Raw genomic sequence first — 18,343 nt, 5'->3', positions numbered from 1 at the left:
TATCCACCTAATTGGAGATAATGATCTTACTATAGCTATCTAAAATTTAATTCCTGTCTTTGGATGCAGGTGCTTAAAGAAATGAGAATGAAGAGATTGAATTGTTGGTAGTAAGAGACACCAAATTCCTTAAGGATGAACAGTTATGATTCATTTCAGACATTCAAAATACCTAGGTTCTTGGATAATTAGTGATGAATTGAAGAACCTTGTGATGGCTTTCAGAATAATGAGAAAAAAATTAACGAAGGATGGAAAGAGAGTTTTTAAGGCCATGTTCAATTTTACACAGCATAAAGATACTACTATACTCTTCATTTAAAAAAAAAAAAAAGCCATTTTCTTATTAGGTTAATCTACAAAGTAACAAGAACTAACATAAAACATACTGATGGAGCAAGCACTGTAAACAGATGCATATTACAAAGTGTTTTCCTTATGGAAGAAATCACCAGAGCTACTGCTTCGTTTCCTAAGAAGGCCCCACACACATCAACTCTGTAGAAGACAAAGTTTGGCTAGACCTTCACACAAAAGGGGAGGTCCCAGATGACTGGAGGCTTGCCAATGTGATGCCCATCTACAAGAAGGGCCAGAAGGAGGATCTGGGGAACTACAGGCCTGTCAGTCTGACCTCAGTACTAGGGAAAATTATGGAGTGGTTCATCTTGAGTGCGCTCAACAGGCATGTGCAGGCCAACCAGGGGATCAGGCCCAGCCAGCATGGGTCCATGAAAGTAAGGTCCTCCTTGACCAACCTGATCTCCTTCTATGACAAGGTGAGCCGCCTAGTGGATGAGGGAAAGGCTGTAGATGTTATCTACCTGGACCTTAGTAAAGCCTTTGACACTGTCTCCCACAGTGTGGGAGCTAGCGGCTCACGGCTTAGGCGGGTGTACTCTTCACTGGGTAAAAAACTGTCTGGATGGCCAAGCCCAGAGAGTTGTGGTGAATGGAGTTAAATCCAGTTGGTGGCCAGTCACAAGTGGTGTTCCCCAGGGCTCAGTTTTGGGGCCAGTCTTGTTTAATATCTTTATCAATGATCTGGATGAGGGGATCGAGTGCACCCTCAGTAAGTTTGCAGACGACACCAAATTGGGTGGGAGTGTTGATCTGCTTGAGGGGAGGAAGGCTTTAAAAAGGGATCTGGACAGGCTGGATCGATGGGCCGAGGTCAATTGTATGAGGTTTAACAAGGCCAAGTGCCAGGTCCTGCACTTCGGTCACAACAACCCCATGCAATGCTACAGGCTTGGGGAAGAGTGGCTGGAAAGCTGCCTGGCGGAAAAGGACCTGGGGGTGCTGGTTGACAGCCACCTGAATATGAGCCAGCAGTGTGCCCAGGTGGCCAAGAAAGCCAATGGCATCCTGGTTGTATCAGGAACAGTGTGGCCAGCAGGACTAGGGAAGTGATCATCCCCCTGTACTCATCACTGGTGAGGCTGTACCTCGAATATTGTGTTCAGTTTTGGGCCCCTCACTACAAGAGAGACATTGAGTTGCTGGAGCGTGTCCAGAGAAGGGCAACAAAGCTGGTGAAGGGTCTGGAGAACAAGTCTTATGAGGAGCGGCTGAGGGAACTGGGGTTGTTTAGCCTGGAGAAAAGGAGGCTGAGGGGAGACCTTATCGCTCTCTACAACTACCTGAAAGGAGGTTGTAGTGAGGTGGGTGTCAGTCTCTTCTCCCAGGTAACTAGAGATAGGACAAGAGGAAAAGGCCTCAAGTTGCGTCAGGAGAGGTTTAGATTGGATATTAGGAAAAATTTCTTTACTGAAAGGGTTATCAAGCATTGGAACAGGCTGCCCAGAGAGGTGGTAGAGTCACCATCCCTGGAGGAGTTCAAAAAACGTGTAGACGTGGCACTTCGGGACATGGTTTAGTAGGCATGGAGGTGTTGGGTTCATGGTTGGACTAGATGATCTTAGAGGTCTTTTCCAACCTTTATGATTCTATGATTCTATGAAAAAAAAAATCAGTTTATTGACAGAAGAATCCAGAATTGACCAGGCGTGTTGAAGTGAGCATATTTTTCTTCTTCAAAGTGCATATGGAGATTTAGCCAATGAGGGGGTACTATATCTTCTGTTGGACTGCTAAGGCAGGTGAGTTATGAGTTCTTCAGCCATCCTCAGTTAAAACATTTCAGTTGTTTTGCTGGCAGTGGTTTCTTGTGTTTCATGCATGGTAAGTAGTATTTGGGATGTCAGACTGATCTACCACCAATATAGCAAGGCTTTAGGGTACTAATTTTTTCCTCCTGAAATCTAAGGAGGTTATTTATGTTAAAAAGAGTAAAAGATAATAACTTTTCTCTTACTGTAATCTCTAACAGTATTCTAATAGAGGCTATTATGTAGATGCTGTGCTTGTATGTAGACTTGGAGACCTCTTGATACTCTTGTTTCTCCTTGAACAGCTGAAGGAGATTGCGAGCATTCAGAAGTGATTCAAGAGAATCCTGACGGGTTAGGATGAGGAGACCATACTGAGTTGTTTACTTATATATCAGAGATGCTATAAACTGATACTGAACCCAGATAAATCTCTTGTGGAGGAGGTCAGAGAGATCAAAGCGTCTTTCCGAGTGTCAAGATGCAAAGTGAGAGATTGCTGCTTAACTCATTGCTATACATGTCTTTCTTTTAGTCATATATCCTTAGCCACAACATTTAGACTTTATAGCTCTGATTGCAATCTGTGTCATAACTTCTCAAAATAATTACACAACTTAGATGATGACCATAAGAAAGCATTATAATTCCAGTATGTTTCACATTTTTGATATAGGAAAAAAGATGGAACATTAGATCTGTGTGCTAACCACAGAAAATTAAACTTAAATACTATTACCGATTATACAGGTTTATGGTAATATTAATGGCATACAACACAGTTAACTCCCATTCTGTTTAATCAATTTAAAGCTATCATCCACATTTTGTGAAAAGTGATACTCAGAAATATCTGAGCATATTTGAAATATCATGTGCAAGTCTTGCTTACAACATTTGCAGTGACTGCTGTCCAGGCAAGATGACTGTACAATTTCATTGCTACAACATATAGCAGGATAGACTAGGTGAAAAAAATGTGCTTAATAATTTGCTTATGAGTGCAAAAATTTGAGATAAAATTGAGGTATCTTCTTTATATTAACCTCAGTTATTGAAATTCTATTTAAATGACAGAAATCTAAAATTAAAATTTTCCAGGTCTGATGCAAAGGAGAAGAAATTTAGTTCAGAAAGTAAGCTTTTTAGAACATTCTCAAATAATACTAGGATTTCTTGGTATAGTTACACAAACATATCAGTTAATAAAAAGCTAGAAAAGCCAACTAAGAGGGAGAAAAATTCTTGTCATGCAATCTGCCTGGTTCACTTGACAAAAAACCCTAGTGTTCCAGAGGCTGGCACAGTTCCTCTCTGTTCACAATAAAGATGATCTCTAGCGTTAACGAGGATTTGCTTTTCAACCGGAAAAATTATATGAAAAGAAGCAGACTATACTGAATCTTTTGGAAGCAATCAACTAAGGGTCATAAGCTGCAACTTGGTTTAACAGAAATAAAAATCTCTGACTTTGAAATAATTGTTATGGAACAGTTTTGGAAAGTGTGTAATTTTGGCATGCTTTTATCCTTGTCTATTTACACAGTATTTTATAGTCAAGTGACAATATCCCCACTTGCATTACAACTGAGGCAAAACTATCTTACAACTGTAAGATAGAGAGAGAAGCAGATTTCAGGGTTGCCATCTGGATTGCCCTATTAGATGATGAATCCATTCCTGTAAACACCTCATAACATATGCTGTAGTTCTCTAGGGAGGCCTCAGGCGATAAAATTCTCATAGGAAGAATTGCTTGTTAAGAATAAAGGGCCAATATGCTAACTTCCTACTTGAATAAATATCAGCATAGTAATTTAGTAACCAGAGCTCCATAGTAACTGGAAAAGTAGTTCCTTCTCATTCTGCCATTAATTCCTTTCCGTCAAGATAGTTTTCAAGGAGTAGTTTGAAAATCAATCAGACAAGCTCAAGGACAGAAATCAGCTGATCAAGAAATACAAAATAAAAATGAAGACTGAAGAAGATGTAAAAGGATATGCAAGCACTCCAGAGAGAGATAATGCTCAGGCTTCTGTTCAAGTCTGAAGCAGCAGGCTATTCCTAAGTTTCTTCACACAGAAAAGATGAAGATAAATGTGTGGAGACATTTTTAAAACTCTTGTCTTCTTTTATTATGTGTTATTCCAGCTGGTAAGAGAAAAATATAATTTGGTGATGAGGCAATGTTCATTGTGCTTTTATCGCTGCTTACAAGGAAATGGAAAAATAGTTGATACTAAATGCTTTGACAGCTGAAACCAACACCAGGACTTGACTTAGGAGAAGTAGGGTAGCATAATTCTGCTGAAGGGAGGAAAAAGCAGGAAGTCCTACCATACAGAATGTGGTACAAGTAGAGGTGAATCAAGCCCTTTAAAATGATAACCTATGATTCAATATTAGCAATTAGGGCAGTGAGCACAGTTTAATGTATATGTACACAATATTCACTGATACTCCAGACAGCTCAGTATAAGAAGCATAAGAGCTCATTAGTGGACCATTTTATCCAGGGTAGTTTATATGCTTCACAGCTGATCTGTAAAGGTGAAGCATCATGCTAAGGGAGGTGTATCTCTTCCAGTTATGAAGATAGGTCACTTAAGAGTAAACTGCTTTATGACAGACAGACATGTTCACAGCAAAAGACCTTACTACACAGAAAAATAGTTCAATGTGCAGGGAATAACTTGAAATCCAGTAAATTGGCTGGAAAATGATTGGATAAAAATATTTAAGAAGTTTAGCCTCCAATCTGTGTTTCCAGAAAAGATTCATGAAGACATGGATGTTTAAAATCATACATAAGAGACTTCAAAAAATATAATACAATCATGAGGAAAGCCAGCTGAAGATTAATTTTGGAAGTCATTAATTGGAAGACCTACGTAAATCAAACATATTTAGCATTTTTAAAAGTATGAACCTGATTTTCTTCATATTGCCTATGCAGAATGGGAAGTATCTTCCAGTTACCAACACATCAGATTTTGCAGAGACCAAAAGTAGGAAAATGCTGTTTCACATACACAGACTAATGGAAAAGAAGGGACAATATGTGTCTATGAAGTTGGTATACAACACTGTAAGAAATCAGCGTTTCTTAGAAATGAAACAATGGTTTGCACCAACAGAGAGAAATGAAAAGAAATTCCACTACTCGAGATTTTTCATTATACAGATCAGAAAATGTTGTGTACTTGACAGAAATCCAAAAAGGAGTTGGCGCACTTTACTCCTGTCTGTTTTCCTTCTCATCACATGTAAACTGTGAATTTAACTGGGATTCTAAATCAAAGAAACAAGTAAAGGCAGAGGCAAAAAGGGAAGATATTGGAATTGGAATGCAACAAGATGTCAGATGACACAAAACACTGTTAGCAATGACACAAAGACACTGCTAGCTAGCATCAGAAACAGATCTATTACTGTTGCCACAAGAGAAAAAATGCTATATGACTTTCTCAGTTCACAGAAAAGTAATAGGCTCAGTGTCAAGCAGACTGGGTTTATCTATCAGTCATCAGCCTGTATGACAAAGAAAGGAACTTTCAGAGGCTAACCACCATAACTACTTAGATTCAACAATAACACCAAACAATATTAAAAGGTTTTCATATACATGGAGAAATCACAGCTTACTATAATTCCCCATAAAGAATGACAATTAAAGAAAACACTGTGTACAACACTTATATGTTCATCCTATCCACAATGCAAAATCTGTAACGCCCACATAAATAGATCACTCATCATTTTTGGAGGGACTACAAGAGAAAAATTACATAGAAAAGCCCTCCAGCTAACAAATACATGTCTCTCCTAGCTTTTTGTCTTGTTGAGTATGCAAAGATTCCAGCTTTTTATATCTGGTTCTCAAATTGGAAGGAAAATCCAACACTCTTTCAAATGAAGGAGAAGACTAATAGAGATTTATATTACATTTTTTCCCCATTTATGCCTAATATGTTACTCTATGAAAGTCCTTTTAGCGATTCTCTCTTAAAGATTCTTTAAACTTTTACTAATTTCTTCATCTTTCCCTAAATAGGACCATACCACTAATTAATGGGTAAAATCCAAGTACCACACAGAACCGTACTTTCCATTTTCAAAGTACCAAGCTCTTTCTTACATTCCAACACTGTTTGGAAGACATGGTAAAACAATAAAATCACAAAACATTTGACACAAAAATGAGAGCTTTAAAGCTAAAACTAAGTATTCTACGCCGAATACTCTGATGAGCTGTAATTACAAAACATCAGATCATAAAAGACATACTAAGTACTGCTCCAAACATAGATACACCTTATTATGAAACACATAGTAATTATTATGAAACACTGGTAGTTAAACATTCATTATGGAAGGATTGTTATGAAATAGAAATCTTCTTAATAAGGAGCTTCCTCTAGGTGGAACCTATTAATTTAGTGGCATCCAGTCCAACAGTTTCATGACACCAGGACTGAAAACTACATCATCAGCTATGCAATACCTAATTTATAATCTGTGTTGAAAATACATACTCAGCACTATGCTGCAAAGTCCTCTTCACTACTACACTTCAGTTAGCATTATCTCCCTTTACATGACAAACGTTTTGTGAATTATATTTTTACTTTTGAATAATGTTCTTTTCATTCTTTATTATTCAGCAGGAGATTACATTTTTAACTTAGACCTGTTTCCATATATGAACTATAGTGTTAGAAAATGCTGTCACATACTATTAAGTCATCCTGCATTAAAAAAATCTGTAGATTGTCTTACATAATCCTAGATCTTTTATTTCTAAATGTGTTATTAATGTTTGATTGTACAAGTTGAGAGGTATTGAAAATCTCTAGATCTGAAGGCTGATATAAACTTAGGCATAAAAAAGGTATTTTATACAACTCTACAAAAAACCAAACCTCCACTCAGTATAAAATGTATTTCATATTGCTTTACAATGAAAATAATAAGGAATTTATGGTGCTAGTCACAAAAACAGACAAGTGAAAAAAGTTCAGCAATACTGGTCTACTATGTGGCGCTTCTGTTTAAAAATTAAAATTCTTTCTAGTTCTGCTAGTGAGATCAAGTGACTGAATAGCTTAATAAAAAAAAGGCTTAAAGAAAACGTATCTTTCCCACAAAATATGACAAGACACATTTTCAAAGCATAAGTAAGAACTCAGCCATATAACTTCTACTAACATTACTGGGAACTGCCTGTCAAAAGCACTATGCATCATGCTGAAAATGTCCTTCAGTGATAACAATAGGGTTAATACTTTTGGACATACACATAAATATTTTACATGAGGTGTTTTGACAAGGTAACATTTGTGATTTATGCTCAGCTGTGCTTTCAGAAGTACCTGTATCACAGGAACACCTCAGAAATGCATTTACTCTCTGGTTATATAGCCCACTAAAATCTGCTGTTCTTTCAAGAAACTTTCAACATAAGTCTGGCTCTTTAAAACAGACTTTTAAAGAAGGCACACAGGCGAGGTTATTCATTACAGAATATGTTTCAGTGTTATCTATATTACTTCAATACCTCATGTACTTTATGTACAGGTGATCTTGCTAAATTACTTTTAAACTGGTTTCTAAAAATATTACCTCTCCCTTTAGTATAGGAATGATGCAACTTCTCCAACATGAAGTGGATAGTATCAAAGAAAGATGGAGAACCCTGATATCAACTACAGCACAATAGGAAAAGAAAAATATGAAGATTCTACTGTGTACCGCAGAATTAAATCATAAAAAACTTGGGGCTGAAGTGAGATTGCATTATCAAGTCAAACACATGCTTCCAAAAATCATTGTTATAGACAAAAAAAACCTTATTAAAGGGATAAAAGCCAATATAGTTTATATGTATTTGATTTTAAAAAATATTTAAAAGTCACTACTAGGAGGAATCTGCAAAAATGATTACATTTACGCCCCTGGGAATCGCTGATTTACTGTTCTGAATTTTTTTTTTGCTGTCACAGCAAAAGTCAAAGTTACAACATGTAAGACTATATTTCTGTGAGCATCTGGAGTCAGTCCTAATCACTTGAGAAGGACAAAGTAAATATAATGGGAATTTTTGACAAAAGATATTTTCCTGCTTGTCTATGTTGAAGAAAACAGATAAAAAAGTGACCCCTATATATCAAATCAATTTATAATTTAACAGTTGTTGTATCGAGTTCCTTAACTCTGAAAGCTCAACTAAACATGCTTTCAAATACATTCCAATCTGGGACTTTAAATTATGTGAGGTATCTCAGGGATTTTACCTAGCACGCAATTAAAAACTAAATAGTTACCCTACTTCTCAGATACTAATTTACATAAAGTAACTTGTTTTGTGACAGGTAGAGGCCCAATTTGGACATCTAGGATTAACATGGGCAGCTAAGCACTCAATCTGAGAGTAAGCACCATAGCATCAAATGGAATCAAGCTAACAAAATAAAATATGTCAACCCCTGTCTTTCTAAACACAGCACAATTAGGAAAAGACATTTTGTAAACTTTCTAGTGTCTCTAAATTTGTAAATAAAAGGAGAAACCTAGCTAGCATACTCAAGACTTAGTGACATAACAAACTGAAGACTTAGTATGGCAGTGGAGAAAATTAATAGTGAGAACCCTCATGATTAATTATTCTTCTGTACATCATGAAGTTAAAATATAAGAGTATGAAAGTAAGAAAATTTTTGTGACTTTTGACAATTATTAGTAAGAAAAAGATGATAACAATTGCCAAAAAAATCACAAAAGTTGACATGTTACCTGGCTATGACAAAGAGCACACAACTGACACCCAAGTAAGCCAGCAGAATATACATCCAGATATCAGGGGAGAGAGGATTCAGGAAGGAGAAGACGCCCGGGTTTGTACCATTGGGCTTGCGGTACAAAATACTTATTCCAAGAGTCATAAAGGGCTTGGAAAAGTCGATGACCTTCTCTCGAACATAGGTAATTGCCAATGGTGCAACTGCAAGGTCAGCTTTCTGTTAACACAAATACAAAAAGAGAAACAGGCCATAAGTCAGAAGAAACAGGTTGAAGCAGACAATCAGATTAGGCAAAACACAAACTTTACATGGAGGAGGTTTGTTCTTGTACTAGATAGGCTGAAATTTAAAACTCTCTTTTCCCTATAAGTAAGGAAACAGATTTATTCTATCTCCTGTTTGCTAAACTGACATAGCAGCATTTAGAGAAAATTAAAAGCGCTATTACAGGGATAGAAGCAAAGAAAAATCTTGCGTCTTGCAGAAAACATGAACATCCATTATCACGTCTTTTAAAACTTTTTAAAATGTACATATCAATGTATGTCTTCTCTTTGTCACTCCTTCACTGTGCTCTTTAGAAGCTAATATATTTGTGAAGCAGATATGAATATGCTTGTACAAGTGTAGGGAAAGGGCCAGGAAGCAGTTTTGCTTATTTTAGCATAAAGGTATTGGTACGAAATGAAGAACGTTTTAAAATGGGAAGTGCTACACTTGAAAGGTTGCTGCAGGGAGTAAGTTCCAACAAAGTACAACTGTCCTTATTAGTTTGCAGAAATCACTATGAAACTTGTAGATAACTGACTATTAATCAATTGCAGCATTTAAACTGAAATCATACAATAGAATATATTTCGTCAATTTACATTTAGTTTTAGTTATTATGGAAATAATTCATAGGCGATTAGTAAATGGTCTATACCATTTTTTATTCAAAACTTAATGGAAATCATAGTGACAAGAAATCTACAGCATCTACTTTTTAATCTCTCTCAACAGCTCTTGAAATACTACTCTGCATGTGTGTATATGTATGTGTGTGTGCATGTACATGTGCGTATATGAAAGAGGGAAGTTCAGAGCAAGAAGTTATACAGTACCAGACTTGGCAAGCTGTTAACTAAGAATTCCTTGTAAACTATACCTAAATATAGGTATGTAATGACAGAAATTATGTAGCTACCGTGAAATGCTGTTATCCAAGTAACATAGCTGCAAATAACACCATTTTCAGAATGCCTGTTCTACACCAAGATCCAGAGATTTTATTTCCGATAAAATCATATAAATTCATACATTTATATATTTTATTTTGCTCAGTTGGTATTGGGTATACAGTGTAACACTCAAAATTCCACACAATGTTATAGCATTTCAATGTTCTTTTTTTGTTGTTGTCTCACCTTCCACAAATTTTTACTATAGTCTATTGTTGTTATGAGCATTTATCATATCATTAGATCTACTCCAGTAAAGTACTTCTATGTTACAATGTGAAACTCTGTTGGTACTGTTAATTTAATTTGGTAAGGGTTTACTGGTGAAAAACCTGACATATGCTTCATTTCCTTTGATATCCAGAACTTTTAGGTACTAATCACACCAGAAAGGCTTTATTCCACAGCAGCAGAGTTTTTGTGGATTGCATATTGCTGATGATATTCCAGCCGATGCAGAAAGAAAACAGTAAAGTAAGAAACTAAAACTAATTTGGATTAAAAGTTATAGGTCAACATGTAGAAGTTCGAGAAACATAACAACTCAAGCTATTAGTTTGAGAGACAACTAGCAGTCCTTACCCTAAGAGCCTGAAGCCAGCTCACTAGAGACTGTCAGTAGATGCAGCTGTCCAAAGACAGAGAAAATAGAACCTTTGGAAGGCTATTGGCAGTTGTGAATTTTGGTCTTAAAATATTAATAGAGCCTTAATGAATAACAAATCATTTCTTTTAACAAATACTATAGAAAATCCAACCCTTGGTCATTAGATGAAAACAAAATGGTATATGAGTGAATATAGGTTGTAACTATCTCCAGTGGAGCAAAGGTCTAGGAAAGCTGCACATGAAATTAGAAAAATAACCAAACAAGAAATAATGCATGTCTCATATAACAGAACAGGACAATCAGATATCCCAGCCTGGGAGGCACAGATCCAAAATATAGGTCCGTATCTTGATAGCTCAAGATTTTCTTCAAAGCTTTAGTAACTCTGTTTCAATATTCTTGAACTAGTATATCACCATAAAAACAAAAATTAAGCATCTCAACAAAAATAGTATCCAGAGTCTTTACTGACTGAGAAAACAAAAAGCTGCTAGAATGACTGACATCAAAATGTAATACTGCCACATGTAACTGCTTTTGCTAATTAGGTATATGTCATCTCCAAAATATTCAATTCTCTTGGCAGTTGTTTCATTCTGAAATGGCACTACTTGAAAGTAAGAGAAATAAGGGGCCAAGTCTCCAGAAGTGCTGTACCAAGGTGTCCGACACTCTTCTACAATGAAGAAATACAAGATAATTCTCTTTAGTTAGTTTCTCAGGATGAATTGGAGAGGAATGGTGTAAAATTAGGATTTTATCCATCTACATTTATCAACATTTACAAATTAATACATCCTAAAATGGCTTTCTGATAAGTTCCATGACAAAGAATATGTCTCTCACTTGGCAATGATGTGTGAATCCATATTTTGAATGAATGTATGTATGATTCTAACTTTTAAAGGAAAAAAAGATTTATCTATCTGAAAGCATAATCCTAAATAGCACTTATTCTTGACCTTAGAGTACTTGAGATGAAGGCCTTTTTATGACAGCATCCAAGGACTGGTGAGGATAAGCTAGTTGCTACAGAGAAAAATTCTGCACCAACTAAAGGTTACAATAGCAACTAGAAACAAGTAAGTCTCACAAAGACATTCCAACACAAGGTGTGGTCCCAAGCAAAATGGAAGAGTTGTACAGCAGCACAAACAGTAGCCATACCATGCGATGAAGGAGCGCACTGCAGACAATAAAGCCAACGGTAGATAGCAGAGACTGGAGAAAAATAATCCTCACAACATATTCTTACTTTAATTATGTCAAGTGTGTGGAAATCACAATCCTGCATTCACTCCACCATTCAAAGATATGGCATGATAAACTGGAGAATGACACTCACATTCTGCATCCATCTTGATAGTTTTTCAAAGAGAGGTTCTCTAGCAAGGAAAAGAATGTCCAGGACAAAAGGGAGGAAGAAACAGAATTTATCATACTCTACAGGACACTTTTCAAAGTCAACTGAACCATTGACAGTTATTCCTACCCTGCTTTCTCAAAATGCATCAGATATTTTGAACATTACTTTTAACGGTGCATTCTTAGTAGTACTTGATCTTCCATCTTCGCCCTCCATTTTAAAGGGTAATGATATTTTCTCTTTTCATACTAGTATATGCACTCTCACTACGGTCTACTTTCTACATTACTGCAGAACTCGGTGAGCACGGATTGCTAGACCTTCCCTTTTTTTTGTGCCGTATGAAGACTGCATATACTCTCTTCACAGCCTTGTAAAGGTTTTCCTGTCTTGCTGCCATGCACAGCTGTAGGATGTTCACTCACCAACAGACAACTCAAGGTATACAGGATTTATTTCTGCTACAGAAGCCCCTAAGGCATGATAAAATCTGCCTCCTTTGCTTCTTCATTTATGTTTTACTTCCAAGCAGCCTGTTGACTATTTTACATAAAGTAAAATTTAAAGAAAAAAGGGAGGACTTTTTTTTTCAGTTGCATAGGGCTGAAATTTGGTACATAACCTCTAAGAAGGCAAGTTTTAAAATTATACTGAATTCAATCTATGCGTGCAGCTACAAATAACTTCAGTAAGAAATCTGCACATAAATGTTGAGTAGTGCACGGGCCATAGCATGTACAGTAAGTTGGTATTTTCAGATACTGACATTTTGTATGTGAAAATTAACTCTATAAAATACAACCCAGAGAAACTGCCGTATTAATTTTTGGGGAAATTGAACTTTGAAAGCATTTAATATCTTCTACTAATAACACTGGGGAAAGGAAAAATAAACTCTGATTGAGTTTTCTTTTGATGATCCTTTTCTGAAAAACTTTTGTCTCACCTATTTTATTCAAAGGAATGAAAATTTTAAATACAATCTAGACATAGCAACCACAAAATTGATAATAGTTATTTTTACTTAGACTCGACAACTACAAAATATTCCACCATAACAATGGAGTTACTTAGCCTATGTAAATGGAGTCTGCTTTTCAGCCTAAGACCCTAAGTCAATATGTAAACTTCTTCAGCCACCTCAAATTTTTGGGATTGTTAACGTGAGAGCTGAATTTCAGTTACATTCCCTTTGGAGAAAATGCATCCCTAAGCTAAACAGAGGAAGGTTAATGCCCAGCTTCAATTCTTTAAACCCATCTAATGGGCTCTTAATGCACAGAGAGCTTATGCATTATTCCTGTTCACAGAAGTGCACTTCCCTGTCACTGATTTGAAAAACTAAGATCTGTATTTTGCCTTTAAGCTTGTGATCTATCCTAAACTGGCTTGTTCATGCTGCTACATTATAGAAAATTTTACACCCTGTGAAAAGCTTCTGGTCTTGACACAAAATCTTCATTTCCTTTTGAAACCACTAGGACTTTATTCGGGCTTTATTGCTATTTTTATTTTAACTAGCCATTTACATTATTTTGATATAAATTGTTTTTCATGTTTTTCTACTACATTTCATGAGATCATGGGACAATTCAGGTGGGAAGAGACATCAGGAGTTCTCTAGTCCAATCTCCTGTTCAAAGCAGGGTGTATTGTGTTTGTGTGGCAAGGTTTTGATAGTGGGGGGGCTACAGGGGTGACTTCTGTGAGAAGCTGCTAGAAGCTTCCCCCATGTCCGACAGAGCCAATGCCAGCCGGCTCCAAGATGGATCTGCTGCTGGCCAAGGCTGAGCCAATCAGCGATGGTGGTAGCGCCTCTGGGATAACATATTTAAGAAGGGGGGGGGGAACAAACTGCGCAACAGCAATTGCAGCCAGAGAGAGGAGTGAGAATATGTGAGAGAAACAACTCTGCAGTCACCAAGATCAGTGAAGAAGGAGAGGGAGGAGGTGCTCCAGGCGCCAGAGCAGAAATTCCCCTGCAGCCCGTAGTGAAGACCATGGTGAGGCAGGTTGTCCCCCTGCAGCCCATGGAGGTTAACAGTGGAGCAGATATCCACCTGCAGTCCATGGAGGACCCCACACTGGAGCAGGTGGACACACCCAAAGGAGGTTGTGAACCCACGGGAACCCCACACTGGAGCAGGCTCCTGGCAGGATCTGTGGACCCATGGAAAGAGGAGCCCATGCTGGAGCAGGTTTGCTGGCAGGACTTGTGACCTGGTGGGGGACCCACACTGGAGCAGTCTGTTCCTGAAGGACTGCACCCCATGGAAAGAACCCACACTGGAGCAGTTAGTGAAGAATTGCAGCCCATGGGAAGAACTCACATTGGAGAAGTTCATGGAGAACTGTCTCCCATGGGGGGGACCCCACGCTGGAGCAGGGGAAGAGTGTGAGGAGTCCTCCCCCTGAGGAGGAAGGAGCAGCAGAGGCAACATCTGATGAACTGACCACAACCCCCATTCCCTGTCCCCCTGCACTGCTGGGGGGAGATGAAGTAGAGAACTGGGGAGTAAAGTTAAGCCTGGGAAGAAGGGAGGGGTGGGGGAAAGGTGTTTTAAGATTTAATCTTTATTTTCTCATTACGCTACTCTGATTTTGATTGGTAATAAATTAAACTAATTTCCCCAAATCGAGTCTGTTTTGCCTGTGACAGTAATTGGTGATCTCCCTGTACTTATCTCAACCCACAAGCCTTTCGTTATATTTTCTCTTCCCTGTCCAGCTGAGGAGGGGAGTGATAGAGCAGCTTTGGTGGGCACCTGGCATCCAGCCAGGGTCAACCCACCACACAGGGTCATCTACATGATCAGACCAGGTTTCTCTGGGCTTTACCCAGTCAGTTCTGAAAACCTCCAAGGATGGAGACTACATAACCTCTCTGGATAACCTGTTCCACTGCTTGTCTGCCCACATCGTGAAAAAGTTTCCACAGACAAGCAGTGGAGCAGGTTTCTTAGAGAGGTTATGCAATTTCCATCCTTGGAGGTTTTCAATTTATGCCTGTTGTCTTTTGTCTTCCTGCCAGGCACCACTGTGAAGAGCCCAGGTGCATCTTTTGATAACCTCCTCACAGGTCCTGGAAAGCTGCTACTAGAAGTTGTTACCTTTGCCAAATGTAAGTAACATATCATAGAGTCCTAAATAAGACCAGACTAGACAGCTATCATGCCTTCTTATTTGTGGGATACAGACTTGTATCATTTAAGATTAATTGCTAACTATATCATATATAGATGCAACTTTAGCAGTTGTTACTTTATTAACATAATAAAGTAACATATGATGACAGTTTCAATAGGTACTGGCTCAAGTTACACATTTGTTTCTAACTGCTGATCTACTTCTCAGTATTTACTTTTCAGCAACAAAAAGTTCCTGAAAGACAGGTGGTTTGCTCAGATTCATTTTACTGACACTCAGTAATATTTCACAGCTGCTTAATTTCTTTAGACATCCTTATGTCAGCATGGCTAATACTTTTCTTGGCAAAGTCTTGAACAGCTGTGGTAACTAATGGTTATTCAACTACTTTGTTATTCTCTGAATGTTTAGTCAAGGAAAAATACTAGTATTAAAAACATCAGGAACTCTGTAATTAGTTAATTTACATTATTTCCTTTTATTCACCATTAGTAAACTTAGGAATTTTCCTAGTCCATTCTCATTTAGCTATGCCAGCATGGATTAGATTTAATAGCTGAATAGATGCAATATGAATACCCATTAAAAATAGTCACAAAATTTCTATCTGTTGATTTATAGGACACTGTTTCATTAAAGTATTTTGCACCAACTTTGTTTTAATCAACAGTTACACAAATTGTATGTAAGAGGACTAGAGGCAGTGGACCACAAAACTACACTTAGCAGGAAGATGGATGGCAATAAGTTACAACAATAAGAAAATCTCAGCCTTAATTCTTATCACTTCACTTCAGCAGAGTTTTCCACAAAGGGCTCTTCTAATGGTTAGAAGAGCAAGATTCACATACCCACAGAAAGGGCAAACTGCCAAAGACAATATTTACAAGACAGCATAGATATTATGGCTCAGGAAAGGGAGACTCCCCCCTTAAAAAAAAAAAATTATGAGAGTACTTAATTAAAATGTTACAGTTCTTCTTTACAGTTATCACACTTTTTTTCCAAAATTGTATTTTTGTACCAGAGATGATTACTAAACATGAAAATTACTGGACACCATGCTTCAGTGCAGCTTCCTGAAATAAAATACAAAGGTAACATTGATTCCTTGTTTGTAGCTAGCATTTTTATCATTATACTTTCCAGATTTACTGCAACTCCCTGGAAGTGTTTTTTTCCAGCTGTTAACCAGCTATGTCACCTAGACTTTCAGTTACTGTACTCAGGACAAAAAAATCCCACACTTCTTAATTTTGATGTAAATTCTGTTCTCAAATATATGGGGTTTTATCAAATTGTTTCAGTGAATTCATTTCATCATGCAATCAAGTTTGACTTGTGTCAAATTTGACTTGCTCCCACTTTACTGTATCACTTTGTTGTCTTCAATTTTTTACAAGGTAATCAAAATTATTAGTAACGATTTTGCATATTATTTGGATGGGAGTAGATCACTGCAGGATATACTACCTCTTATTGATTAACAGTTCTCAACTGACAACTTTTTGAAATCTGTAATTTCATCAGCTTAATTAATTAATGGGATAAAACCCATTAAAATGGACAAAATCAACCTCCTGTACACTCACCCCCTCCAGGTGCATTTTGATGCAGCCATCACAAGACTAGACTTTATTTTAAAAAGAATCCACACACTGAAATTCTCAATGAATTGTTAAATTCCAGTGTCTTAGACTTTAATTAAAATTGATCATTAATATAAACAATAACAAAAAATGTTCTTTTTAGAGAACTCCATAACATATGAAATAAAAACAGAAGTATTTTTATATTGTGTATTTTCTCAAAACATTATATATCATGCAATGGTTTACATGTGCCATAATTATAAAAGAATGGCTAATACAGTACATTTTTTATTACCCAAAAATATTGCCAAATATCTAAGGAAAAAAAATGGTAGCAGTGTTTTTATGCACTAGATCCTAATTTAGTTCTGTTCTTCCTAGGGTATATGTAAGCTAACTCATTTGAAAAACTTGTTACATTTATTTAAATTCAATAAAGCTTATCCAAGCTCTAGACATATTTAAATACTGAAGATATCAAGATAAACTTATTAATGACTGGCTTTAATAAAAATAAAATGCAAATCCTAAGGATGAAATCTGTGGTGGTGAGTTAAAATGTTTCTGATATTTATAAGATGAAATCTATAAAACACTTTAAAATGTCATTACTGTTATAATTTATTCCTTGTATTACGTGAAGTTCTGCTTCATTCTGGAAGACAAGGATCAACAGAGGGATACAAATACATGATGAATAAGAACACAAATATAACAAGAAAAAACATTGTTCAGCATGACAGGCAGATGTAGACAAATTCCTAGCCTAACTACTGCCCAACTAAAACGTGGATAGATAGTTAAGTAACAACATTTATGGATGGCACTAAGTTATTCAAGTAGAAAGACTATAAAATAATTGCTCTATGTCAACCTGCACATAAAGAAGTGGACAGTAAGTATAATTAAACTGTAAAACTCCTTGCTTTAGGAACTGGTGGATGCCAAAACTTTAAATATTTTCAAATAACTGAAGAAAATTCATGGATACTATTTTATACAAAAAAGAACCCTATCTTATAGTTCAGTAAGACCCTATCCACAACTCACTGCTGATGGAGTAAATATCACTACATTCTGTTCATCCTCATACAATATCCTTGACATTTCTTGTTGGCTAAGAAGGAAGTCAGGATACTGGGCAAAATAAGCTTTTACTACGAACAGCTATAAGGAGGGGAGGGGGGTGCACTAAATACAAAGGTGTATTTTGCATCCAATTAAGTTTCAAATTTCACTCATACCTTCTCACTTGAACATGTTTCTTTGCATATTTTGAAGAGGGAGTGATAGCTCACAGAAATTCATGGATTTATGTTTATTCTCAAAAATAGATTTTGCATTAATTTTTGCACTATAATCCATGACAGTTTAGCTGAACTTCATGCATTAAATGGAGGGGATTACAGGCCATGCATGTCTGCACAGAGCGGGGTGTGTTTGAGGTGAGACAATGCAGGGTTCTTTCTGGATCTCAATAAGAAAGGCCTGACAACA

At 36.8% G+C, this 18,343-nt stretch overlaps 1 protein-coding gene across 1 annotated transcript in view; it reads right to left on the bottom strand.

Moving 5' to 3' along the window:
• The window catches only part of GRIK2 (glutamate ionotropic receptor kainate type subunit 2), a 446,579-nt gene that overhangs the window by 142,485 nt on the left and 285,751 nt on the right, over positions 1-18,343 (bottom strand). Inside the window, exon 12 of the mRNA XM_072857870.1 lies at positions 8,904-9,127. Coding sequence (XP_072713971.1) covers positions 8,904-9,127 — 224 coding nt within the window. The remainder of the gene's footprint in view (positions 1-8,903; positions 9,128-18,343) is intronic.

Source organism: Ciconia boyciana, chromosome 3, assembly GCF_034638445.1.
Source record: "Ciconia boyciana chromosome 3, ASM3463844v1, whole genome shotgun sequence".
Classification (NCBI taxonomy): domain Eukaryota; kingdom Metazoa; phylum Chordata; class Aves; order Ciconiiformes; family Ciconiidae; genus Ciconia; species Ciconia boyciana.
The sequence above is the reverse complement of the archived record's forward strand: the minus strand, read 5'-3'. Positions and strand labels throughout refer to the sequence as shown.